The sequence below is a fragment of the Heterocephalus glaber genome, unplaced genomic scaffold, assembly GCF_053883595.1.
Source record: "Heterocephalus glaber isolate CG9 unplaced genomic scaffold, H.glaber_assembly_v1.0 deba00001687, whole genome shotgun sequence".
Lineage (NCBI taxonomy): Eukaryota > Metazoa > Chordata > Mammalia > Rodentia > Bathyergidae > Heterocephalus > Heterocephalus glaber.
In genome coordinates, this window is record NW_028258412.1 from 27,336,209 (window position 1) to 27,361,228 (window position 25,020).

Consider the following 25,020-nt stretch of genomic DNA (forward strand, 5'->3'; position numbering starts at 1 on the left):
AGGAGAGGGAACTCCAGCCCCCGTGCTTCCTGTCTAGCACCGACAGTGCCCGTGCCCATGACCTGGCCCGTGCCCAAACCTGCACTCCCTGAGTGTCTGCTCCAAGCCTTCCAGTCCTTGGGATGAGACGCTTCTAGTAGAGCCGTTGCCCGCCATGAGTGTTCGGGGGGTGGTTCATTGGGGTGCTCCCAGGTGAGCCCTTCTCCCAGCCTCCACTCGTGTGGGGCCCTGGCAGCCTGCTCACTTTGAAAGCCAGCACCCTGCCCCGCCTGAAAGGCACCCTCATAAGCTCTTCCTCTCAGGAAGTGTTTGTCTGCCCAGCTTGCTCTTTGTGTCGTGTTCCTCTCTGAATAACTGCGTGTGTGGTGGCCAGTTGATGCTAGGAAAGTGAGATGGAAGAATGAACACATTTGCTCCTTGCTCCACTTCTTTCTCATTGCTCCCTTAGCAAAGCAGAAGCTGGAGGACCGCCTCGCAGCTGCTGCCCGGGAGAAGCTTGCCCAGGCGTCCAAGGAATCAAAGGAAAAACAGCTCCAGGCAGAACGTAAAAGAAAAGCGGCTTTATTTTTACAAACCTTGAAAAATCCTCTGCCCGAAACCGAAGTTGGAAAACTTGAGGAGAGCCCTTTCAGTGTAGAGGTACGTTGAAGGACGGCCATGTCATCATCGTCACTGGGGGTACAGTGGCCAGAAACATGTGAGCTGGACTCCCCCACAAAGACCCTCTGGGCTGACAAGGCTTGGCAGCCCAGCTCCTCTCCTGCCTGGGACACAGGCATTGCCGTGAGTCTGCTGGTGGCCCCTGTGGGCCCCCAGCGCACAGATATACAGGTACTGGCTGCAGGGGTCAGCCAGGAAGTGGTCAGGAGGGCGTGGCTATGGCACAGCTCAGCAGGGGCAGGCATAGTGCTGAGCTCAGGTGAAGGTCCCAAGGTGAAGGTGCCTGGGCCAGGATGGCACTGAATTCAAAGGAGAAGGAAGACTTGGACCCCGTGGAGCTGGGGCTGAGCGCTGGATCAGCCGCCTAGCATGCGTACGGCGGCCCTGGGCTCACCCACAGCTCTGCAGAGACAGAGGCCGAGAGGAGCACTAGGGAGTGTGGCCGGGCTTGCCTCAAGTGGGCATTGTCACTTGGTGCCTGACAAGGCTGCATGCCTGGTCTCAGCAAAGGACCCAGAGCACCTGGGACATGGAGTCTCAGTGCACCTGCGGTAGGTCACATTTTTAAATGCTTCTGTGGCTTTGGGGCATTAGGGGTTTTTTGTACTGAAGGTTTACCTGGGGCCTTCCACACGCTAGAAGCATGGCCTCTTGTACTGCACCACACCCCAGCCCTGAATCTCTTGAGATTTTCTTTTCGGTTCTTCATAGCAGCCCTTTCTTGATTCTGTTTGTGGGTCAAGCACACATCAGGACTACATGGGGACTGTGTGGGGAGTGCAGGGATGTCTTGGAGCCATCATATTTCTCGAGTGAGGACTGCAGCATGCAGAACGGCACCTCTGACCGTGCCTGTGGCATGCCCACTGCAGGGCCACAAGCAGCAGCCAGGAGCTATGCTGGGATGTTTCTCGGGAGCATCAGAAATGCTCACCAAAAACCTTTCCCAACCCAGCATCTCTCACTTAAGAAAGGTAGGGGCCGGGGATTTAGCTTGGTGGCACTGCGCCTGCCTTGAAAGCACAAGGTCCTGAAGTTCAATCCCTGGTACAAAAAAAAAAAGTAGAGACTCTAGGAATTTTACTTTTCAAAAAGTCTCACCCTTTTGAAAGGGCAGTGGTGACCTGAGTGTCCCTGGCCAGCAGCGCCTACCCTATGTGAGCACTGCTCACACACTCGCTGGCCTTCTCTGAACCGTCCACAGGTCACTGCAGACACAGTGACAGCTGTCCTAATCACTGCCTGTGTCCCCCAGTGGAGAGCTATCTCTGGGGAATGCTGTGCCTGCACCATAGAGCATCCCTCAGCCCACGGCCACGCTTCCAGGTGTCCCCAGTGTCTTGTGGCTGGTTTTTCCCCATAGCCCAGAACAGGCCTGTACCTTCTTTGCCCTTGGATTGCATTGCCATCTCTAAGCTCATTGTTCCAAGAGAATTCTGTGTGCAGTCACTTGGCTACTTCTTATTTTCCTGTGGAAGGCAGTACGGCATTCTGAGTTCAAGGTTGAGCCTTCTGCAGGAGGCTGAGTCCCTTTCTTGGGCCAGGAGTCTGTCTGAAATCCCATGGAGCGGGGAAGGCCAGATGCCACTTGCTGTCCGCTCTGCGCGTCCTGCATCGCAATGCCCTCCCAGTCCTGGTGCTGCCCTTGCCCTGGCAGCTCTGATGGACGCAGGAAGGGCTGTGCTCCACCTTGGCGCTGAGGTTTCTGGAGCAAAATGTGCAGAAGTTGCAACTGCACCAGAAATGCTTTTTTTTTTTTTTTTTTGGTACCCGGGATCGAACTCGGGTCCTTGGCTTGCGAGGCAGGCAGCGGAACCACTGAGCTAAATGCCCAACCCAGAAATGCTTTTGACACAGTGAAGGGAGAAGCAGAATGTGAAACATTACTGCTTTGCTTTGGTTTTGCTTTTGGTTTTTGCACTACTGGGATTGAGCCCTGGGCCCCACACTGAGGCACATCCCCAGCCCTTTTCATTTTTTATTTTGAAACAGGTTCTTGCTAAGTGGCTAAGTTGCCCAGGCTGGGCAGGAACTTGTGGTCCTCCTGGCTCAGCCTCCTGGAGGATTACAGACGAGCTCTGCCACACCCAGCTAAAATACCTCTGCCTGGGCCGGGGCTTTAGCTCAGTGGTTCTGCTGCCTGCCTCACAAGCGCAAGGTCCTGAGTTCAATCCCTGGTACCAAAAAAAAAAAAATTCCAAAAACATAAAATACCTCTGCCTTCTGGTTGTAGCTGTAAAACTAATGCATATAGTCAGGAGGGGAGAAGCTTTGGGAAAGCAAGGATCTGTTGCAGCAGCAGGGCTGTGCGGGTATTTTAATGCCCTTTGTGTTTCCCTGTCATCTGTGCACAGAGTGAAAGATTTCGCTGGGAAGTTCTGCAGGCAGGGACGCCGTAACCAGTCACACACGACTGTGTCTGCGTGCTCAGCCCACAGTGTCCCAGCCTGCGGGACTCACAGCTGCCAGGCTCTTTCCCACAAGCATAGGGCCAGCCAACACCTTCTCTGCCTGCTTCCCAGCCTGGGTTTGTCTGTACCCCCTGGAAATAAGCGTTTAAATCTTTGGGATGTTCTCCTCGGACGTGTGTGTGCATACATACAGATTAAAGCTGCTCTCAACAAAAATGTGATGGTAGCAGATGGTGACGCATGTCTTTAATTGCTCTGAGACAGAACTACTGTAGCTAAATTGGAATTGTCATAGGTGAGTGTCAGACTTCAAAGTACTGTTACCCCAAGAAGCTCCTGGGGACGGGCTGCCCGGATAGCCTTGCCGTTCTGATGGGCACTGTCTCATCGGTGCTGGCACATTTGGCCCAACTGCACAGACATCAAATTCTCATTCCAGAGGGTGCAAGACAGGGCGGGCGCTGCCTCGGGCCTGGGAGAGCCCCAGAGCTGAGTGAGCAAGTGCCCCAGGCGGCAGGAGGCCTGTGCAGGACCTGCAGGCCTCGGTCTGCTCCTGTCTCAGAGTCCTGTGACAGCCACCATGCAGGCAGAGGCCTTGAGGACAGGCACTGTCCTGCCTTCATCTGCTTTCGTAAGGGCAACGAGCGCATGTGTGTGACGTGAAAGGTTCAGATACCAGAGAAAGGTGCAGTGAAGAGGAAAGGTCTTCTTGTGTGCTCTTCAGTGGAAACAGTAGCGTTTTGTTTTGTTCTTATTACGGTAAGACACTCATCGCAGAGTTTGCCGTGTCCACATTTTCTGCAGCGCACAGTCAGTGCATTGAGCACATCCGCACGTGTGCACCATCTGTCCCCGGTAAGCTCCAGCTCCCCGCACCCCCTGCTTTCTGTCCTGAACGGGGCTGTCCTTTTGGATCTGACCTGTCTCTCTCAGCATAACCCCCACATTCCCTCTTTTGTGGTTTCTGTCGGAATCTCCTTCCTTTGCAAGGTTGCATACGCCTTGCTGTCTGCATGGACCACAGTTGGGTGGTGCTGTGCTCTGGAGGGGGGAGCCTGTTCCACACAGGAGAGAGAGCGAATGTGGTTTGGAGGGTTAAGGCAGTGCTTGGCCTGCTGCAGGCTTTCTGAAGGGTCTGTGGGACGGAGCTGCTGTGGCGCACTGTCCCCTGCTGTTGGGAGCAGCGCGGTTCGGGTTCCCCTCTGAGCAGTGCTCATCTGCCCTGGGTTTTGTCTTGTGTCTGGCTTCCACGGGGATCCCCAGGCAGAGCCCTGGTTGTGGAATTGCTTTTTAATTTGAGGCACTGCCAGATGGGTCTGCAGAAGGATCTTAGCTCTGCTTCCCCGGGGTGGACACTGTCCATGGCGGCCCTCACCCACCTTCTTGCCAGTCTGCTGAGGAACAGTGGGATCTGCTCTGACCCACACAGCATGACTAAGTGGTGATGAGGAATCCGCCACAGGTTCTCAGCGTTTGTGTCTCTGCCTCGTGCCTGCCGCCCATCTTCTGCTCGCCTCCTCTGCACTGCATTTGCTGGTCTCAAGTTGGGGCACACAGAGACAAGCACTGGCCCCGTCCCCGTGTGCGTGTGCCAGCCCCATTGGTACCTGATCTGTTTCTGCACCTCGCCCTGCTCCACTCCATTGGTCTTTGGAAGAGGTGGTCACAGACTGATACTGAGGCGAGATTTTAAATGATGCCCTGGCGTGGAGAGATTTCAGGTGGGGGCCAGCACATGCGCAAAGAGTGTGCACGTGCCTGCCTCTGTACCATCCTCACCTTTGGTGAGCACCTGTGTGCTTAATTCAAAACGAGAAATCAGAAGCTTTGCCCCTTCTTTTTTTGAGAGAATGGTGAGACAGGGTCTCATTATGTAGTCTAGGTCAGCCTTGAACTCAAAATCCTCCTGCCTCAGCCTCCCATGTCCTGGGATTATAAGGGTGTACCACGCCCAGCTCTGGCCCTCTTCTGAGTTATTATGCAGTCATTTGCTACTAATAGCCCTTCAGGGCCTTTTGTAGATTCCAGTCATTCTTTTCAAGGTTTGGGTCCTGCTGAGTTTGTGAATCATATAAGAGTTGGAAAAGAAAATAGGAATAAAAGCTAGTATCGGCCGAGTCCCTGCAGGTCTCAGGTGCTGAGGCGGTTGAGGACATGAGAAGCTGCCTGTTGCGGGGGACCGTAGTGTGCAGTTAGCGTCATAGGGGCGACTTCACACCACAGCCCCTAAGCGGGCTGCTGCTGGTCCCGAGGGCCTGGCCTCCCACAGATGGCAGGGAAGGCAGGTTTTGGAGCATCCTGCACTCAGAGCAAGCGCGGCTTGTGTAAAGAGAGGAAGCCCAGGCTGAGATGCCCGGAGCAGCCAAGAGGACACCCGCATGATCCCTCCCTGCCCTCTGCGGCGTGCCCCACCCCCTGTTGGGGCGGCACCATGTCCTTGAGCCATGCTAAGCCACACAGGAGATGATGGTTGGTAGTTCAGGTGCGAGTTTGTTGTCAAGTACACACTTCCTTGTAATAAAGGAACTGACTGATTTAACTTGCCATGCTGCTAAAGTGCTGGCAGTAGGTATCCTGACACCCTCATGAATCACTGCTTTTCTGGAGCTCCTCTGTGGTTTCTCCCAAACACTGCTTAACCCCAGCCCTACACCCAGCCATGGTTTGCTTTCTGTCTGCCGGAACGTTCAACTCATCTTGGAAGGGCGGCTGTGGTTCCCTGGGTCATGGTGCACAGCTGATGGCTTGGCCGTGGTGTGCAAGGGGTGTCAGCAGAGGCCCCGGAATCCTGACACTGCGTTGCTGACTGGGAAGGTGCACTCAGGAGGTGGCCACTCAGTTGCCCTCCAGGCTGTTCATACAGGAGCGGTTCACGTTAGCACACCTGGGAGTCTTCCGGTTAAGCCAGAGAAGCGGGCGTTTGTGTTGAGAATACTTTGTAATGCGCACTCTGCAGTGTTCAGGCCACCAGCCACACTAGCTGCTTAAGTTAATTAAAAGCAAAGAGCTCAGGAGGGCCAGGGATTTAGCTCAGTGGTTCCTCTGCCTGCCTCGCAAGCGCAAAGTCCTGAGTTCAATCCCCAGTACCAAAAAAAAGCAAGGAGTTCAGGATCTGCTCATTTGTCACCATCCCCTTGTGGAGCCTGTGGCCCGTATGCAGCACTGCCTGAGCTAGCTGTGGTGGCGGACAGCCTGTCCCTCCAGCAAGGCCTAGAGGGAGCCACAGCCAGGTCTTGGCTTTACACTTTTCTCATGGTTTTGAGCCCAGGCAGGGTGGTACGTGCCTATAGTCCTCGCCCCTGAGGAGCCTGAGGCAGAAGGATCACTCGCCCAAGAGCTTGAGGCTGGCCTGGGCAGCATAGTGAGGCGGGGTGGGGGGTCCGATGGCTGTGAAGCCTTGATTGCAGTGCCAGCCAGGGCTTTGATTGCACGCTGGCACCTGGGGTACACGTGGCATCTGTGGAGCCCCACACACGGGGGCCGGGCTCATGGAGGGCACCCCATCCCCGCTCAGGCAGTGGGACAGATCCCTCCGGCCATGGTCGCCTGACTGAGGCCGTCTTGTCCCTCAGCAGGACACTGTAGTCAGGGAGGGTGAGGCATCTGGCCCATGTCCCCTGTGACACGTGCTGTGAGCGTCATCCCGAGTCCATTCGTTGAGAGGGTTTGGGTTCAACCATGCAGAGCAAGTGCGACCATGGCCGTACTGTGTCTCCTCTGCCTGCAGGCCTGCCTCGCTGTGAACCCTGGAGGAGCAGCACACACTCCCTCCCCCTCCCAAACAGCGTGCTCTCCGGCCAACTGCACAGGAAGGCACCCTTGGGAGGGTGGGGCGCGGCCTCTGGTCCGTGTCAGGGAGGCTGGCGCCTGCCTGGGCAGGAGCCGCAGGGCCACGGCCAGCCTGTGGCACCTTCCCAGCCCCTCTGCACCTCACCATCCTCCTGCACAGAGCCCTGGTTGACAGGCGTAGCGCTAGGTCCCCAGCATGAAGGATGCGCCGTGGGCACCTCCCCTGCCTCTGCCAGCTGTATGTGCCACATGGTATTTGGTATCCTTTATTCTTTCGTTCTCAAGTCTGCATACTGGATTTTTAAATATCCTCTCAGTATTTTTAATTTAAAAAATGAAGAGCTCAACACAGTGCATCATCTTGATTCAGCCTGCAAAGGTCGCCATGGGGAGCAGCTTTTGTCTTACTGATGGAGGAATTTTCGTTGGTTGCTCTGTGGTCCTGGGGATGGTGCCCAGTGCCTTGCACGTGATAAGCAAGCTCTCCAACACTCACCTACCTGCCCAGCCCTTCTTATTCTTTTATTTTTGAGACGAGGTTTCACTGAGTCGCCCAAACTGACCTCAAATTTGAAATCCTCCTGCCTCTGCTTCCTGAGTAGCTGAGATGACAGGCATGTGCCACCGCACCTGGAAAGGCCAATTGCCTTATTGGGTTACGTAGGTCTCATGGCTGAGTGTGAGTTGTACTGGAAAGCATTAGTTCTGAGTGTCCCCCGGTCAGCAGGGCTCTCAGCCTTCACAGCAAGCGAGTAAGTGAAGTGTCGTGGGAAGCGTAGCAGCGGGACAGACAGGCACACATGTTGGGTTGGCATCCCCTAGGGACGCCCTCCCCTGCCTGGACCGTGCCTGCCTCTGAGCCTATTTGGAACCTGGTTGTGGGGATGGGGTTTCTGTGTGTGTCCCTGGGGCTGCAGCACGTGGCTCTGATGATGCTGAGAGTGTGCGGCGAGACCTGGCCACCCCCTTCCCTGGGAAGTCTCGGGCCTGGTTTCTGAAAGGCTCCACGTGGACGCAGCATTCTGGGGCTGGCAAGTGTGGGCTCAAGCTCTTGTCACCCACCCTAGTCTGGCCTCAATTCTCCTCGGGGGAGCCCAGGGCTGTTGGGGTCTTTCCCATGCAGAAAGCTGGTTTTTCCAAAGCCCTTTCACGTCCACACTTCTGGGCCTACAGGGAGCAGGCGCCCCCTGGCTGGTGTTCATCTAGGACACCTTACACCAGTCCTTTGATTACAGCATCTTTGCAGTTTATTGTCAAACATACTCGACACTAAAGGTCTCGCCGGAGCCCAGCTTTACCCTCTAAGCAGCCCTGCTTCCACCCCAGCACTGCACCAGATTGGGCTCTCTGCCCTCATGAGGAAGGGCTCCCAGCAGTGGCCTAGGAAGACCTTTCCAGTAAGAAGTGAGGTGGGTTCCTGGAGGTCTTTCAGGCAGAGCCTCAAGAGTGAACCTGCTGAGCCGAGCCCTGTGACATGCGCCTGTGTAATCTCAGCTGCTCAGGAGTTGGAGGCAGGAGGCCAGCAAGTTCAAGGCCAACCTGGGCAACTTAGACCCTGTCTGAAAATATTTTTAAAAAGCCAGGCGTGGTGGCACATGCCTGTAATCCTAACACTCAGGAGGCTAAGGCAGGAGGATCACCTCAAGTTTGAGGCCGGCTTGGGCTACATTGTGAGTTCAAGTCAGCCTGAACTACGCCGGAGACCTTGTTTTGTTTTAAGAGTTGAGATGTGGTCCAGTGGTAGAGCACTTTCCTGGTACGAGCAAGGCCTTGGGTTCAATCCCTAGGGTAGGAAAAAAAGAACTTGGCAGCTTAAATGTAGAAGAGGGGATGGAGTTGCGCACTGTGTGGGACCTCCTGAGCTGCCACAGGCCCCTCCCTGTCCCTGGCTCTGCTACCCGCGCCTCATGGGCAGGAGCTGGGTCTGTGGGGCCCAGCCTTGGGCTGGAGGCCATGTTCAGAGAGTGCATGGGTCGGGAGCAATGGGCTGAGGCATCAGTGCCGGGCAGCCACCTGCGTGGTCGCCAGATGGAGCTGCAGCGAGAGGGGTGGAGCAGCCCTGTGTGCAGTGCTCGTCCACTGGCTGGTGGCGTAGCCCCAGGGCCGGACACCCAGCTCCACCCACCCTGGTCCAGCCCATGAAGGCCTTGAGGTTTTCTGTAATCCTTGGAGCTGGACCCTCGGGGTGCATGAGGTGGAGGTGCATGGTGTCTGTGGTTAAAATTCACATGCAGTGAGCTGAGGAGTGCCCTGGTGGGCACACATGTCCGGGCAGTGCCGGTGCTCCTGTGGAGAAGCCCAGCCCACACACATCTGGTGTCCCGGGGCCTCCTGAGCCTGCGTGGTACCCGCTTTCCAGCCTGACCTTTGGGAGCCCCCACACCCCTCACCCAGCTCCGAGCCGCCTCCCAAAGCCTTGGCCTTCTCAGACTTGGGAGAGGCCTAACAGTGGAAGCTGGGTATCTGCTTTGAGGAAGGTTACCAAGGAGCAGATGCAGACTTCCCCTGTCACTGGCCTTGGTGCTCTGCCCTTGCCCCCAGCCGTCCTCAGCCCAGCAGACTAGCGCTGAAGTGGCCCTCGGAGAGTGGGCACACCAAGAAGAGCGTGGCACTCAGAGGACGGAAGGGAAAGCAGGTTTATTATCACTAGGGCCCCACCGGAAGTCCCCTTCCAGAGGCTGGGCCCCATTTCTATCTGTTCTTCACCCAGGGCGGGGGAGCAAGCAGAATTTTGCAGAAGCAGAACTTAGCACAGGGTCGGGAGGTGTGGAGGTAAACGTTGCTTTTACAGCTTAGCTCTAAGACACAGGGAGGTGGGCAGCTGTGTCTCAGCAGTTTATCTCCGGGGCAGCCCTTAGACCGGCAGCCTCGAGACCCCAGTCTCTGCCAAGCTTTGAGACTGTTGGTCTCTGCTGTCTTTTCCATTTCAGCGCAAGCTGCCGGTGAGGAGGGGTGGGCTCGCTCGTCTGAGTGTCGCCTTCCTCGAAAAGGAAGCTGAGCTGCTACACAGCCAGAGAGGGGTGGTGCCTGCTGAAACTGTGGGTGCTGCCGAGGGAGGGCCCAGAGTTGAAGTGTTGTCACCTGTGCTCCTCAGTCCTGTCTCCCTGCTGATGCCACGAGTTTGTTTCTGTTCTCAGGAAGCTGGTGCCACGCCCTGTCCACTACTGAGCGGAAGCAGACCCCTGCCCACTTTAGAAGTGAAGCCACCAGAAAGGCCTTCAAGCAAAAACAGAGACCCACCGAGGGAGGAAGAAAAAGAGAAGAAGAAGAAAAAGCACAAAAAGCGGTCTCGGACTAGATCCCGCTCTCCCAAGTATCACTCGTCGTCAAAGTCCAGGTCCAGGTCCCACACGAAAGCAAAGCACTCGCTCCCCAGTGCCTACCGCACGGTGCGGCGGTCCAGGTGGGTGTTGTGGGTTGGCACCCTGTGGGTCCTGTCCCCGTGCACACGAGCTGCATGGCCTGATGTCCGTCCCTGGAGCTGGGCGGCATTTGAAGTGCATGTGGGTGTGCCTGCTTCCCTGTTCCTCTTCTTGGTAGCCACCTCTTGCGAGCTCTTTAGCTCCTGCTGGCTTTAAGGAAATAAGCAGGGTTTACTTAAATGGTACTGGTCACAGGATCCCGCCCAGCAGCTGTTTCAGCGTGTGAAAAATGCACAGGATGGGGTGTGGGTCCTTTTTTGTTTGTGTGAGTGATCTCTCTGCGCTGGTTTCTTTTGTGCAAGTTCCAGAACAGAAGAAATCTTTACTGCGTAGTCTGTGCTCGGGTCCACGGCACCCACAGGCGTGTGATGAGGTAGCGGCAGGACCAGTCTGCCCCTCGTCGTCCTTCTCCCCGGTGCCCGCTGCTGCACAGAGCCCTCCCAGGAGCCCGTCCGGGAGAAAGTGCTTTAACGTTTCTGGCGGCAGCAGTGGTAAATGGGAACTTACTGCTTAGCAACACAGTTTAAACACAAAACACCAGGCACCCCTGTAATCCAAGCTCCTCAGGAGGATAGGGAAGGAGAATCTCAAGTTCGAGGCCAGCTTGGGCAGCTTAGCCAGACTCTCTCTCAGAAGAAAATTTAGAAGAGGGCAGGGCCAGAGTGCTCCTTAGTTGTAGAAAGGCCTTGTTCGTGTGCAAGGCCCTGGGTTCCCTACCAAAAAGAGCAGAGCCCACCAGCTTGTGTGAGGTTCAGCAAGGCCTGCCCCGTGGGCCCCGACTCCACCAGACCCAGCGCCTCCCTCACACAGGCTCCGACTGTGGGCACCTGGTGCTTCTGGAATTGAAGTCCACTCTTCCTAGGAGAAGTGCAGAGGCCCTGTGCCCTTCCTTTGACTGACGTCTGCTGTGAACAGGTACCTCTCGGCCCCATCATCTGCCCTGTGCCCCGCCTGCAGGCACAGCGAAGCCAGGTGGGCCTTCTGGGTAGGGGCTTATCTAAGGCTCTGCGCCTCTCCTACTTAGCACACACACAAAAAGAAGCTTAATTTAATTGAATGAATAGCTTTGCTGACATACTTTTAGTTTTTTAATTTTCCCAGGAATTTGTATTATAGATCAAAACTTTGTAGAAAATTCTCACTTGAGAAAGTTTCTTATGCCATGATAGAGCTGAAAGGAAATGCCCCAGGCCTGAGCCAGACCCCAGGCACACCACACCCAGTGAGATCTTCCGGTGTGCTGTGACCCCAGTGTTCAGAGGGGAGGCTGGGCCCTCCGTGGTCCCCAGGCCTGGGCCCTGCCTGTGCTACACAGCCAGCGCCTCCTGCTGGCCCGGAGCAGGGGTGGCCCCAGGCTGTCCCCCAGTTGAGGTGCAGATAGCTGGGTACTCTTAACACCTGTTGTGTCAGGCTGTCCTTTGTAATGGAGTAACTTGTTTTATATGTTACTTTTTCTTTTAAAATAGTTTTGATTTTAAAATAGCCTTGCATACAGATAGATGTATCATTATTATTATATATTCGTCACTGACAAGTCCAGGATGCAAATCCTACTCCCTAGTTTGTAACTTTCAGGTACAAAGAAAATTAAGTCAAGAACGTTCTGATTATGGTTTCTGCCATGATGTTAGGCCACCAGTTTCATCTTAATTTGATCCACAGTGAAATGTTTCAGTGTCAGCAGAGCTGAGTTTTCCTGTAACTCTCAAAACTTTTTAGTCTCTCTCGGTGGCTGAGGTGGTATTTACATTACTTGTAGTTGGTTACAGTGAAATAACAGACTTAAATTTACTGAGTAAGTCAGATTTCTGGTGTTTCTTTTTGCAATACAGATAAAATTTCAAGGCAAAGTACAACTTTATTATAAAAGACTGATACCCAGCCTCTGGGAGGCAGAAGGATCACAAGGTCAAGCCCAGCCTGCACAACCTAATGAGACCCTTAATGTCTCAAAATAAGAAAATAATAATAATAAAAAAGGGCTGGAGATGCAGCTCAGTGTGACAGCCCTGGGCTCAGTCCTCAGTAAGGACTGATAATACGATGAAACAAACCTTCCAGCTGTGGAAATGTGTTGCAGGTTCTGCCCTGGGAGCTGGTGCCTGAGGTCCTGGGCTCACCCTGGGTGGCCCCACCCGACCAGCCCTTGTGTGGTCTTCTGCCTCCCTGGGCAGCTGTTTGCTAGCTGGCGTGGTCCTCTAAGCTGGAGGCGGGTGACCTGCTGAGTCCTAGCCCCCCTGGCAGCTGGCAGTCACCATTCTGGGGGTGCAAGTGGACTTCAAATGCCGTGGCTGCAAATAAAACAAGCGGATGGCGTTTTCCTCCTTAGTGTGAATTACTGACATGTGAAAACAACTACATTTCAACCGAAATACTGACAGTGCTAATGGTACTGCTGTTATTTTTTGCATAACTGTCTCTTCAGCTAGCACAGCCCATTATAGACGCACCTGATTGGTCTTTGTCAGGGCTACTCCCACCTCACAGTAAGAGGCCACCGTTGTTGACACTTCTCGCTGGTGGCTCGCACTGAAATGAGATGCCTTTTCTTTTGTGCACTGAGTCACTGCGGTCCCGAAGACGGTCCAGGACAGTAAGATTAGAAGGCGCTTTTGCCGTCATGAGTCTGTTTGGGATGGGGCCGCTCGCATGGTTGAAACCTCACTACCTCAGAACCCAGAGGAAAGGGTTGGGTCCCCGGCGAGCTAGTCATAGCGGAAGTCTCTCATCTCACCAAGACCTCGGCGCACTGGTTCTGGCGTCTCATACTCAGCACCGTGGCAGTGTACGGCTCTGCATTGTGCCTGCTCTTGTCTGTTTGCTAACAGTCAGGGTCTCCTTCTTCCCCATGAAGAAACATTCGTGCCATTTACTCACACCTAAAACTAAAAGTCAGCCCTAAGTAAGGTAAGGTGCAAGGATTGCTAAACCACACTTCAAGACTGAAGCCTGGAACTGCGCCTGTTTAGACCTTGGTGAAGACGGCTCAGTGCTTGTCCCTGTGTCTGGCCGCCCCCCACCACCCGGCTGGGGTCCTGAGTGGTCTCCAAGGCCGTCCTACAGAGGCCCTTTGAGACGCCTGGCTTCTCTGGAGGTCTGAGCTCCCTGGGGAGCCTCCAGGGATGAGTATGGTTATTGTTTTAAACAATTTAACATTAGAAAATTACATTCAGGCAAAAATGATAACTCAGGCAAAGCAGATCACATTTTAATTTGAAACTTATGATTTTTCACTGTCCTTTTTCCTGGTGATAAACTGCACAGCAAACCAGTAAAAGGTAATTTTATCCTTTAATCCTATTTCTTAAGTGAAGAAATGGGTGCTAGAAGGGCCTCATGTGGTGATGGTCGCCGTGCTGGTGTGGGCAGTTTCTGTAGGTTGGGAAGAGGATGATCCACCACCAGGCAGAGCCCGGGGTCCAGTGTGGACAGTGAGCTGGATCACGTTAACATGCTCGCTGTCACTCAGATAAAATTTCTGAAATTGTATCACTGAAAAAGGTCTCCTATGCCTTTGAGAGCAAACCTTTATAATTTTGTACATAACGGAGAGAAGCATCTGAGATTCAGTGTGCTCACGTGTTAGCCGAGGCGACTTTGTCTGTAAGAAGCCTCTGGTGCCGTGGTGTAGACAAGCAGCATGGAAGGTGGAATCCCCTTTCTTGCCCTGAGACACGGTAGCCGTCTTAAGAGCCTGGCCGGCAGAATAAAGAGCAGTGACACTTGTCTCACATGAAGAATTACCTACTGTTGTTACTGCCCCGGCTCTGGAGGGGGCTTCCTTCCCCGCTGACAGGAGTCAAACACTCCACTCTGACAAAGTCCAACAGCGGTAGCCGAGCCACAAGGTATTGTACGTAGAGCCAGGGTCTGTGGGTGTTAAGGACCCATGTATCTGTCCTGCCTCCTCAGCTTACCGCAGACTCCTGTGATAAGCGTCCGTAGGTGCTGTAGCTCTTTCCCAGTTCTGCTAGCGCTCCGCCCGGCACAGCCCATTCTGAGTGTGAAGTGTGTGCCTCCGACCACAGGGGCCCCGGCCACAGAGCCTTGCCAGAGCCACACAGCAGTGGCAGCAGCAGCCCGGGGAGACAGTTGTCAGACGCCCTCTGCCTCGGACAGATTTGGCTCCTGGAGCTCTTTTGAGGGGAAGCCTGGTAAAATGTCAAGGGGTCTAACTGCCCCAACTTTGTAGTCTGTCGCAAAAGCTTGGGGCAGGTCTGGGGACGTGGCCCTCAGCGGTGTAGCTCTGCAGCAGCCGTTCAGGGTGGGGCTGGGTGCTCAGGACTGGGGGTGGGTTAAGCTGATCCTGGAACACCCGTGAGTATTGTGTTGGGGCCTTTAATGTAGTAAAATGATTCACTGGAGAACTTTTTTAAATGACAAAAATTAAGCCTCTGTTCTTAAACATTGTTTTTGAATGGGTTGTCATGGAAACAGTGGGGAGAAAAGATGTTTTTTCCCCCAGACTTCTGCTTATTGCAGGTTTTCTTCAAACAGTAATTTCATTGAATGAAGAAAGAACTAAAATGAAAGTCCCAGCACCATCCAGGGAGCCCACATTGAGGACCTGACTCTTCTGGTGGCCAAGGGTCTCGTGGGCCTTGCGTGCCCACGTGGGCTGGGTAGATGGGTCCCACAGCCCAGGGGAGGAAGCGGGCAGACTGAGGGGTGGTTTTGCAGCAGTCAGGCCCACGCCACCGTGAGATGGCGCCCACTGGAGTGGGCCGAGGCGTGGGCTCATGCCGGTGTGCCCACAGCAGCCTCGGGTTCATGTGGCCGAGAGCTCTGGGCACAGCCCTCCACTTCTGGAGCCTTCGGGCTCTCCCAGGCCAGTGTTGACACAGGGCCCGGGCCCTCGGCCTCAGCACCGTCCCATGGCAGCTGTTGCTGCCCATTAGTGAGCTGAAATCTGTAGGCACAGGTGAGAGGAGGGGAAACAACCCGGACCCAGGCTGGCCTTGGTGCAACGCATGGTGGACAGGAGGCAGCTCTGCCCCCGAGGGCTGGAACTCCGGGACAGGAGGGCAGGGCTGCAAAGGCGAGTGCCGTGCTGCCACACCTACAGGCCCCACGGGGTCTGGTCTGCCACGCACGGGGTGCCTAGGCTGCGGGGCTAAACTGCTGCCTGTCGTCTTCCATCCAGGTCCCGCTCCCGGTCCCCTCGGAGGAGAGCCCACTCCCCTGAGAGACGGCGGGAGGAAAGAAGTGTCCCCACTGCCTACCGGATGAGCAGTAGCCCCGGGGCCAGCAGGAAACGAGCCCGTTCCAGGTAGGCCACCTGCTGTCCAGGCGCTGGTCCCCAGGGTTCCCTGGGAAATGGTCGGAAGTTGCTGTCCATAACTGAGGCCGTGGGCAGTGGCATGAGGCCCCAGGTCCCGCCTGGCACCGTCCTCGCTGGGCTCCCAGCTCTGCCTTTGGCTGTCGACAGGGATGGCAAGCCCCTCGCTTCACATCCTCCCTGCTCCGGGGCATTCGCTGTTGGGGCCGGTGATGTGTGTGCTGGCCAAGGCCGCGGCTTCAGCTGTCGGGAGCGCATGGTACCCTTTAGCACCCAGAGGGCAGGAGGGGTGTTGGCCCACATGTATACTGACATGGGGCACCCCAGTAGCTGCCTCGCTCACCCCCTTCTGAGCAGCAGCCGCAGAAGTGCACCCCTGCCCAGCACTGCCTAAACGAGGGCGCCGGGAGCATCACGTGGTCAGGCTGGTGGAGGATGGTTCTGTGAGGCGGTCAAGAAGAGTCCTTTTTCGTAAAGCGGAAGCTCTGCAGGGGACTGGACAGCTAGCTGGTTGGTGTCAGTACAGTTCCTCGTGCCAGCCACTCTGTAAATGAGATTCTGTGCCTGATAATCCTACACTAAGTATGTGCAGCTATTGCAGTACATGAATTCATTCCTCAGGCAAGTAATTTAACATTTGCCATCCATCATCACTCGAGGTAGATGTAAAGGGCATGATCTAAAATTAATTGATTTTTCTTAACAGAAGAGTTCTTTCTTTGCCCTCAAATTAACCTTTGCGATAAAAGAGAGATCTTGGGGGGAGGAGGAGGAGGAGAGACATTAGAAATCAGCCAGCTCAGCTGGGCGTGTTGGTGCATCCCTGTAATCCAGCACCAGGGGGGCTGCAGCAGGAGGATTGGAGCCCAGCATGGGTTACATCTCGAGACCCTGCCTCCCAAAACAAAAGATAAATCAGCCAGCTCCACTATGAGGACTTGAAGATCTCTGGTGGGCCTGCAGGAACCCCGTGACAGTCCCAGATGGAAAGTGAGGTGCACACGGGCTTCCCTGCCACGCAGATGCACCACTGTGGTGCTGGGAACTGGCACCTTCACTAGCGCTTGGTAGCTTCGAGTGTGTGTGCAGTTGCTGGCCTGTCCATTGTCCTCATCCTAAGCCCTGAGGCCGTGTGCAGCTCAGGTCCACAGGCAGACTGGTCAGGCTGTCTCTCTGCTGGCGCTCATGCATCTGTCCTTCTCCGTGGCTCCCAGTGTGCAGAGGTTTCTGGAGCTCAGACGGCGGCGTCCCGCCCCAACCCTCCTCCTGCGCTGTCCCCGGGTGGGCTGTGCTGCAGGGACCCACACCAGGACGCCAGTCTGGGCCTCCCTGGCCAGGCACACTGAGCATTCTGGAGAGTGTGCATCCCTCGATGCTTGGAAGACAGACACATCACTGTGCTCCTTGTTGGTGAGGCTGTGACGGGTGAGCGGGGCCCTGGGAAGCCACCGGAATCCCTGCAGTGCCCTACCCTGGTCTTGTCCTGGTCGCGTCAGCACAGCGACGTTCTGCTCCGCCCTTTCTCCTGCACTTACTGGCCAGCAGTCTTCTCTCCTTTCTTTCTGGACTTGGAGGGCTTTGGGTTTTGCTTCTAGGTGGTACAGCAATGCACTGCTTATTATTTTATGACAGTAACATTGTCTCAGATCAGGCCCATGGAGCCCTTTGCAGCAAGGTGCCACACTCCTGTTGGCCCCTGCCCCTGCCCCAGGACCGGTGCATACTTGGAAATCCAGATCTGTGCTATTGAAAATTTGGTACAATGTGAAAACATAGAAAACAACATTTATACAAAACATTTGAGTGCATCACAAGTACATTTCACAGAATGTTGGTCAGGTATTGTAGCCCCCTCTGCCAGGATGTCCTATTGGCTTTCTCACAGTGACTGACGAACCATGAGGAAAGGTTGTGTGCAAGCGCCATGCCAGGTACAAGGATCGTCGTCCGTGGAGGGGCCAGGGTGCCATCACCAGAGGCTCTTGGTTATGCACCAGTGTTCTGCATCCAAGCAAGTGGGCCTGAGGGACTCATGGGGCTGGCCCCACAGTGACCAATTCAAAGGGGCTGGAAAGCTGATAGGGGGTGTAAAACAATTAAAAATGCTGTACTAAATTCAAAGGAAAGAAGAAAAGGACTGCCAGGAACAAATGGGACAGATAAACAAGGATAGAATTAAAGCTGCTCAGCCGGGCGTGGTGGTGCAGGCCTGTAATCCTGGCACTCAAGGCTGAGACAGGAGGATCAGGGTTCGAGGCCAGCCTGGGACACAGAGGAGACACTGTCTCAGAATAACCGCTGTTTAGCTGGGTTTCCAGTGGGAGAGCACATCCCTCCATGCACACAGCTCTGCTCAGCCCCCAGCCCACAGAGGCGAAACACTGAAGACCTGTTTGTACAGTTTAAGCATTGGAAGCCCGAAATCCAGTGATTGGGCAGAAATCGTAGGTTGGATCATTTTATAAGCGACCCTTGGAATATGAACACAGAAATTGGTTAGAATTTAAAGGCAGGAAAGCCCAGCGCAGTATGCTGGGCAGGGGCGGCAGTGTGGCTAGAGTGAGAGGCACAGGGCTGGAAGCCGTGTCTCCCAGGGGTGCCAGAGTCGCTCCGCGGGAGGACATGACAGCAGGGTGTGAGCCCACAGCAAGGATGCAGGGGTCCGCGCAGAGCCTGGGCATTGCCCTGACGGGGGGATGTAAACAGCACGGGTTATTCCCACCCCACAGGGCATTGCCCCAAACCATGAAGAGCTGGAAAACTCCAAGTGCTCAAAGCCGAACATCACACTTTTCAACTATCCTGGGCCAAAGCAATTCCGGGAGGAGTTGGATGATGTTCTGGAGTGAGTGACAGTGAGAATAATATGGTCTCTTCAGATCTGAATAGGGCAGCCATGCTTAGAAGGCATTGGTGGTCTCAGTGTTTATACAACAGGCAAGTAAAACAGAAACAATGATCTGACCTATTGTAAGGAGCTGGAAAAAAGAAAAACTAAACTCAGATGGAAGCAAGGAAATAATAAAAGACTGGAAACAACAAGGAAGAAAACCAACCAAACAGGAAAACAGCAACAGCAAAAGATGGTCCCTTGGAAATGATCAGAGAATTGACAGCTCTGCAGTTGGAGTGATCAAAGATGAAAGACTGCACATTAAAGATAATAGTAAGGAAACATCTTATTTTGGTTAATTCAGCAGTGTAGATGAAGTGGGCAAGTTTCTCAGAAGAAACATCATCAAACTGAGCCTGGAAGACCGTGGGTCATCTGATAGCTGCGCATCTGCTGAGGAAGTGGAATGTGTAATTTAACCCTTCCACCGGGCTCTGGCAGATACGGGGGAAGGGACACAGAGCCCTAAGGCAGGCGAGAGGCTCAGTGGTGGAGTTTATCTAGCACACCTGAGGCCCTGGGTTCGATTCCCCGGACTGCAAGGAAAAAAAGGTCTCTGAGGCCATCACAGCTGGTCCTTGGAGCAGATGAGTACGTGCACACGTGTGCACCCGCACACCAGGACTCTGAAGAACAGAGATGTGTGTGGCTGAGTGTGGCTCAGGGTAGAGCGCTTACCTCCCCTCCTGCCCAGCTTCTATCCCGGCACCACCAGAAATGAGCTCCTCACCAGAACACTGCACACTTGGGTCCCGCGCACCCCTCTGCTGCCCAGAGCTGTTGGTAGATCCGGTCCAGTCCCAGTACACACCCACAGTCTGTTTGTGGAAGCCAGCAGGCTGAGCCTAAAGCTTGTATGCAATTGAAAAGGACCTAGAACAGCCCCAGCGGCCTTGAGAACAGACATGGGGGACTTCAGTGTCACAATCTCAAGACTGACTAGAAAGCCACAGCAGCTGGGACCACGGTGTCAGCCTGAGGGCACGCACGATAGGGGAGAGTCCAGGAAGGCCCACTGCATGGCCACATGGGTGCTCACCAGGGCTCCCAGGAGACTCAGCGAGGGCAGGAAGGCCTTTCTAGCCAAGCCCAAGTCCCAGACTGGGAACATGACTGCACACCGGTCACTCGGCCTGAGACCAGGGAACAGTGTGCGCCGGGATCCCTGGGGGCTGCAATCCCTACAGAGGGGGCCGTCCGATGTGTTGGCATCTGTGGAGTCAGGGAAACACAGGCCAAGCCCCACCTGAGTGAATCCCTCAGGTCTCGTGGCCGTGAGAGGGGGTGAGGCCTGCAGTGGCCGGTGCAGAAGGGCAGCTCTGAGCAGGACAGGGCCGCAGGGGCAGAGGCCTCCAGGAGGCGCGGCTGCATGGTCGCCTGGTGGAGGGCCTAGGGGTGCAGGAAGGTGCCGGGCAGTGCAGCCACTGCAGGAGCAGCTCTGCTGCCTGCTGCTCCATCCCAGTGCAGGCTCTGAAGTGAGTCTTGGGCCATGGAGCCAGCTCGGCCTGGACTGCCAGAACTAGGCAACATGGGTGCCTCCTGGGTGGGCGTTTCGAGGTCTGGTCTGCGGAGGTCAGCACCAAGGTCGCCTCCAACAGCGGGGAGAGGCACAGGCTGGAGGCTGCGTCGAGGGAATGTTCCAGAGCAGGCCCTGCTCCTGACAGTGCGGGGCTCACCCACCTGCATGCTGTGGCCACACAGTGTGCCTCGGCCGTTTGGGGCGGACTCCTTGCCCCTGCACTCCTGCAGCAGAGGCCTGGACAGCCGCCTGAGGTCGGACTGCAGTTGGTCTGAGCCAGGCTTACAGGGAGGCCCCCTGAGCCACACGCACAGCCCACACCACGCTGGGCACACACGGACCCCTGGGCAGCAAAAGCCACTACCTCCTGTCCCTCGAGTAGCCACGGAGATGCAGCCAGACTTTGGCTGGGCTATTCTGGTCAAAGATCACGTGCTACCAAATATTTTTCTGTTCTGTTTGCTGCTTCCTTTGAAATATCAGTGGATTAGAATCTTAATTCACTAATTAGAGGTAATTAGTGGATTAGAAATTACCCAGAAACAGCCAGGTGTGTCAGAGTACACCTGTAATCCCAGCACTCTAGGAGACTGAGGCAGGAGAACCACAAGTTCCAGCCCAACTGGGGCGACGTAGTAAGACCCTGTCCCAAAATAGAAAAGTGCTGGGGGTGTAGCTCAGTGCAAAGATCCTGAGTTCACCCCAGCATTGAAGAGAAGAAAAGGCGCAGAACCGTGTGCAGCGCAGCCGCTGCCCTCACACAGCTTCGGAGAGCAGTATCCACACCACCCACATCCCGATTGCAGCACCAGGTCACTGATGCACAGCCTCGGTGGACGGCAGGGACACCTCTCCCAGCAGCTGGACTCAGACCACTCCGTACCACCCCAGCCGGTTCCTCCTGTGGCCCAGCGTGCTGGTGTATATGGTCCTCTTCCCCCACAGCTTGCCGTCAGCTCTGGGACCTGGGCTGGGGCTGGGCTGGGCCTCTGGAGCCAGCACACTGCAAGCCGGCCTGGCCATCAGCAGCACAGTTCAGACCTGGCGAGGGCCCGGCTCATCAGAGGTCAGCCGGCCCCCTTGTAAGGGACAAAGGTGGCTCAGCCCAGGGGCGTGGTGAGCCAGTTTGTGGGCCCCAGAAGTGTCCTGGAGGACACAGGATGGTCAGGGCTCTCTTGCCACTCCCAGCCCCGGGGAAACCAGGTGCAGCCCTGGAGAGACAGGATGAGGGGCATGCACCCCTGCGGCTGGCCGCAGAGGTGTGGGCTGCCCGAAGGCAGCCCCTGCAACCCAGAGGAGGGACTCACCTGGGCAAGCACTCCGAGAGCAGGGCCAGGGGGCAGCTGCCAGCGGCAGCCACCGATGTTGGCAGTGGGTTTCTAAGTCAAGACGGGGGCGTCGTGGGGCCTGGAGGGGCTCTGCAGAAGGGCTGGGGCTGCCTGCACAGCACACGGCTGTCACCAGGCATGTGGGCATGCCTGTGATCCCTGAGCTCGGGGGGCTGAGGCTGCACAGCAAGAACCTGCCTCAAAAAAAAAGCCCCTTGGAGCTGGGTGTGGTGGAGCATGGCTGTCATCCCAGCACTTGGGAGGCCGAGGCAGGAGGATCGGCACACATTTGAGGCCAGATTGAATGGGTCATAGCAGGGTGGGTGTGGAGCTTGGCAGTGCAGAAGAGGTGTGGGCTGGGGTCTGGAAGTGTTTCTGATGGGAGCCTCGGTTGGGGCTCCTCTGTGCAGGTGGGGCACCGTCAGCTGGGCTGACGCCGAGTGTGCCTGCCGGGCCTTGCTGTGTGCAGAGCCCAGCGTCCTCCGTCCCCCCACCTGGTCTGCTCGGGTTTAGTCAGCACAGTGAGGGCTGCACAACCCGCAGCTGCTTGGCGGAGGGATTTTAATGGTGCGCAGAACGTTGGCTGTGCTCCTGGTGCCAGGCATTGCAGGAGGCCGCTTCCAAGCCTGCCAGCCCTGAGCGTCTGCCGGGCCTCGGGTCTGAGTCGTGAGAGGTCGAGCAGGCCCCGCCAACGTGGAACGGGCACAGACCCTCACCCCGCGCTCCGGGGCCTGTGCCTTCCGCCGGGTGTGCGCCTCTCTCAAGAACACGTCCCTTCCAGAAGTCCTCACGAGAAGAAGAAGAAGAGGCGGTCGCAGTCTCGGACTAAGGCCAAGGCTCGGTCTCAGTCGGCGTCCCCAAGCAAGCGGGCAGCACAGCGGCCGGCGGCGCCCTCGGCCCACTCGGCCAGCATCTCTCCTGCGGACAGCCGGGGCTCCAGCCAGGAGCGCTCCAGGTATAGGCCTCTGGCTGCCCCTTTCCGGGGGAGCAGCAGCAGGGCGCCCGGGTGGAGGAAGCCCTGAGAGACCAGAATGGGAGCTGAGAGCCACCTAGGGGTGCAGGCCCTCTGTGGGCACAAGAGCCCCTGAGGGGTGGAGCCATCCCGAAGGCCAGGGACAACTAGCTTTGCAGCCCAGCGGCACCCATGCTGCCCAAGCTCCTGGGGGCGGGGGCTCGTGGGGCAGGACGTCCACCCACCCTCAGCTGCCAGCCCTCAGGACTGCACGAGGGCCCAGCAGAGGTGGAGGCCTGGCTGTCATTGTCCGGGTGGGGCCCGTCAGGGGCAGCCTCCCTTGTGCCAGGTGGTGACGCCCTGCTGCTCCTGGCTAATGCTTCCTCCCTAGTCACCCTTTTTCACCTGCATTAAGCATTAGGCGACCTTGGTGCCAGACTCGATTCTGAGAGCTGGCCATGGTGGTGACGCTGTGATCCCAGCACTCTGGGAGGCCGAGGCTCGATGGGGAGAGAGAGCTTGAACCCAGCCCCGACCCTGTCCCCAAATAAAATCAGAGGCCTGGGGTGTAGCTCAGTGGTAGAGCAGGCGCTTAGCGTGTGTGAGACTCTGCTTCCATCCTCAGCACCAGAAAAAGCAGGCATCACGCACATAACACACGGGTGTCTGTGTTGTGTGTGGTCCACGCCGTAGAGCTTTGCAGTGTGCTTGCTCCCTCGGGTTCGCTCTGGAGGGCCAGGCTCAGGTGTGCGTGTATATCCCTCTCATCCTCTCTGCACCAGGGGAGTTTCTCAGGAAAAAGAAGGTCAGATCTCTTCGGCCATCGTTTCTTCTGTGCAGAGCAAAATAACTCAGGTAAGATGGGCGTGGTCTCCCCATTTTCCCCTCCTGCTGCCTTCCTGCACCCTAAGCCGCCTGGGTGGGCTGTGGATCTCCATTTCCGGGCAGCCCGGCCCCGAAGAGCAGGAGCACAGGAGGGGCCTTCACAAGTGCCTGGGCGCCTCATCCCCAGGCACCCACACAGGACCCTGTCTGCCCACACAGGACCTCATGGCCAAAGTCAGAGCAATGCTCGCAGCTTCCAAAAACCTGCAGACCAGCGCCTCCTGAGACCAGGCCGGGCCCAGCAGCTGCTTTGCGCACGCGCGCTCCAGCAGACACCCTGGGCGGGGTGGCTTTTGTAAATTAATTTTTGATGATATTTTCAGTTCCAGATTTTTGACCAGCAGTCTCTTACCTGTATATTTGTAAATACTATCATGTTTCTGTGAAAATGTATTATCAAATAAAATGGGAAGAAACCTTTTCTAGCCAGCAGCCTTCGGCGGCTTCTTCCTTCTTGGCATGTGGTCTCTTTCTCACCACCCGCCACCTGTCGCTTGGCCCAGGTGTGTCAAGACACGGGGACAGCTGGGCTTGCCAGTGGGGCACCGCCCTGTGCATGGCCTCCGTGCCGCCAGCCCTCTGTCCCATGGCCCCCGCCTGGTGGCTGCAGCCTCCTGGCGGCCGTGTGCCCTGCAGGACAGTGGGCTGTGTGCTCCCAGATGCCTCACCTGCTCCAACCCCACCGTGGGCACAGCCACTGTCCCTTGGCGTTCTGGCCAGGAGGCTTCCTGTCCCCAGCGCTCCCCAGCAACCAGGCCGCCTGTGCAGTGTGAGGTCCAGAGTGACGCCTTCCCGTGGACCCAGCCCTCACTCACGTGAGTCTCCTGCGTGTGCAGAGACCAGATGATGCCGTTTCTCCAGGAGCGGCCTGGGGCAGCTCCACCTGGGCCCACACCTCTGTCAGTCATCCGTGCCCACCAACCCTGCTGAAGGTGGTGCCACCTGCCGTGCTCAGCCCAGACCTCATGGGGCTTTCCGGAAAGGGCTCTGGGCCGCCGTGCAGGCCGCCTGTGCTGTCCTCAGTGGCGTCCCTGGGGAAGATAGGGCGCCCCATTCGCCTAGCCTTCAGGACGCCCTGGCTGTGCCTGCCTGGCAGCTTCCCCTGCAGCCTCTGTCTGAGCTGTACCCACTCCAGGGGAGGAGGGAGGCGGCCTTTCTGCCTTTAGGTCTCACTGCCACCTTTGTCTGAGCGAGCTTCTCTCTGCACTTTCCTCATGGCGTCTTTCCCCTCCCCAGCACTGAGGAGTGAACCCCAGGTGCTCGTCACTGAGCTCTGTCCCCAGCCCTTTTTTAAATTTTGAGGCAGAGTCTTGCTGAGTTCCCCAGGCTGCTCCGAAACTTACAGTACTCCTGCCTCAACCTCCCGAGTTAGTTCTGTGATCACAGGTGTGCGCCGCCACTCCTGGCCTTCCTGTGGAAGGGTTTGCTTTGTCATGTAGGCGGCTGCTTTTCTGACAGCTTCCGGGCGTGGTGTCTCGGAGCGCGGGGATCCATGCACAGCAGCAGCCGTTGCCATCCCCCTGTCTGCTTCTGTGCCTCATGTGCCGTCCGTCCCAGCTCTCCTGCCTGTTTCCCACTGGAAGGACTGAGGCTTAGGGGCCATAGCCAGGGTCACAGGGTGCCATGGAGTATTCGGGGTCCTGGTAGCCAACATGGCAGCAGAAAATGGCCCCACAGTCCCGCTGCCTGGCAGCAACCCTCTGGACCAGACCTCCAAGTGGGCATCCTGGGCCCCATGCTCCCTGTGCCACCGCCTCCGCTGCCCTTTATGGCCCTGCAGGCATGGGGCTTGTTGCCCTCACCTGGCCAGAAGTGGCCTCAGTGGCCTGGGTTCCAGACCGGCTCCCTGCAGGGTGAATAACCCACCTCCCATCTGGAGAGCA

General features: G+C 56.4%; 1 protein-coding gene across 5 annotated transcripts in view; it reads left to right on the forward strand.

Moving 5' to 3' along the window:
* Sfswap (splicing factor SWAP) overlaps nt 1-23,566 on the forward strand; it is a 64,997-nt gene extending 41,431 nt beyond the window's left edge. For 3 of the 5 annotated variants that reach the window (XM_004844004.4, XM_087198362.1, XM_004844005.4), the window contains 6 exons: nt 449-639; nt 9,998-10,263; nt 15,426-15,551; nt 22,082-22,255; nt 23,035-23,107; nt 23,297-23,566. In XM_004844004.4, the coding sequence (XP_004844061.2) occupies nt 449-639; nt 9,998-10,263; nt 15,426-15,551; nt 22,082-22,255; nt 23,035-23,107; nt 23,297-23,362 (896 nt within the window). In that variant the 3' untranslated portion in view covers nt 23,363-23,566. Of the gene's footprint in view, nt 1-448; nt 640-9,997; nt 10,264-10,643; nt 10,646-11,239; nt 11,255-14,284; nt 14,471-15,418; nt 15,552-22,081; nt 22,256-23,034; nt 23,108-23,296 lie in introns of all 5 variants that reach the window. The other 2 variants (XM_087198363.1, XM_004844003.4) reach the window with 2 other exon arrangements.
* Nucleotides 23,567-25,020: the final 1,454 nt, after the last annotated feature.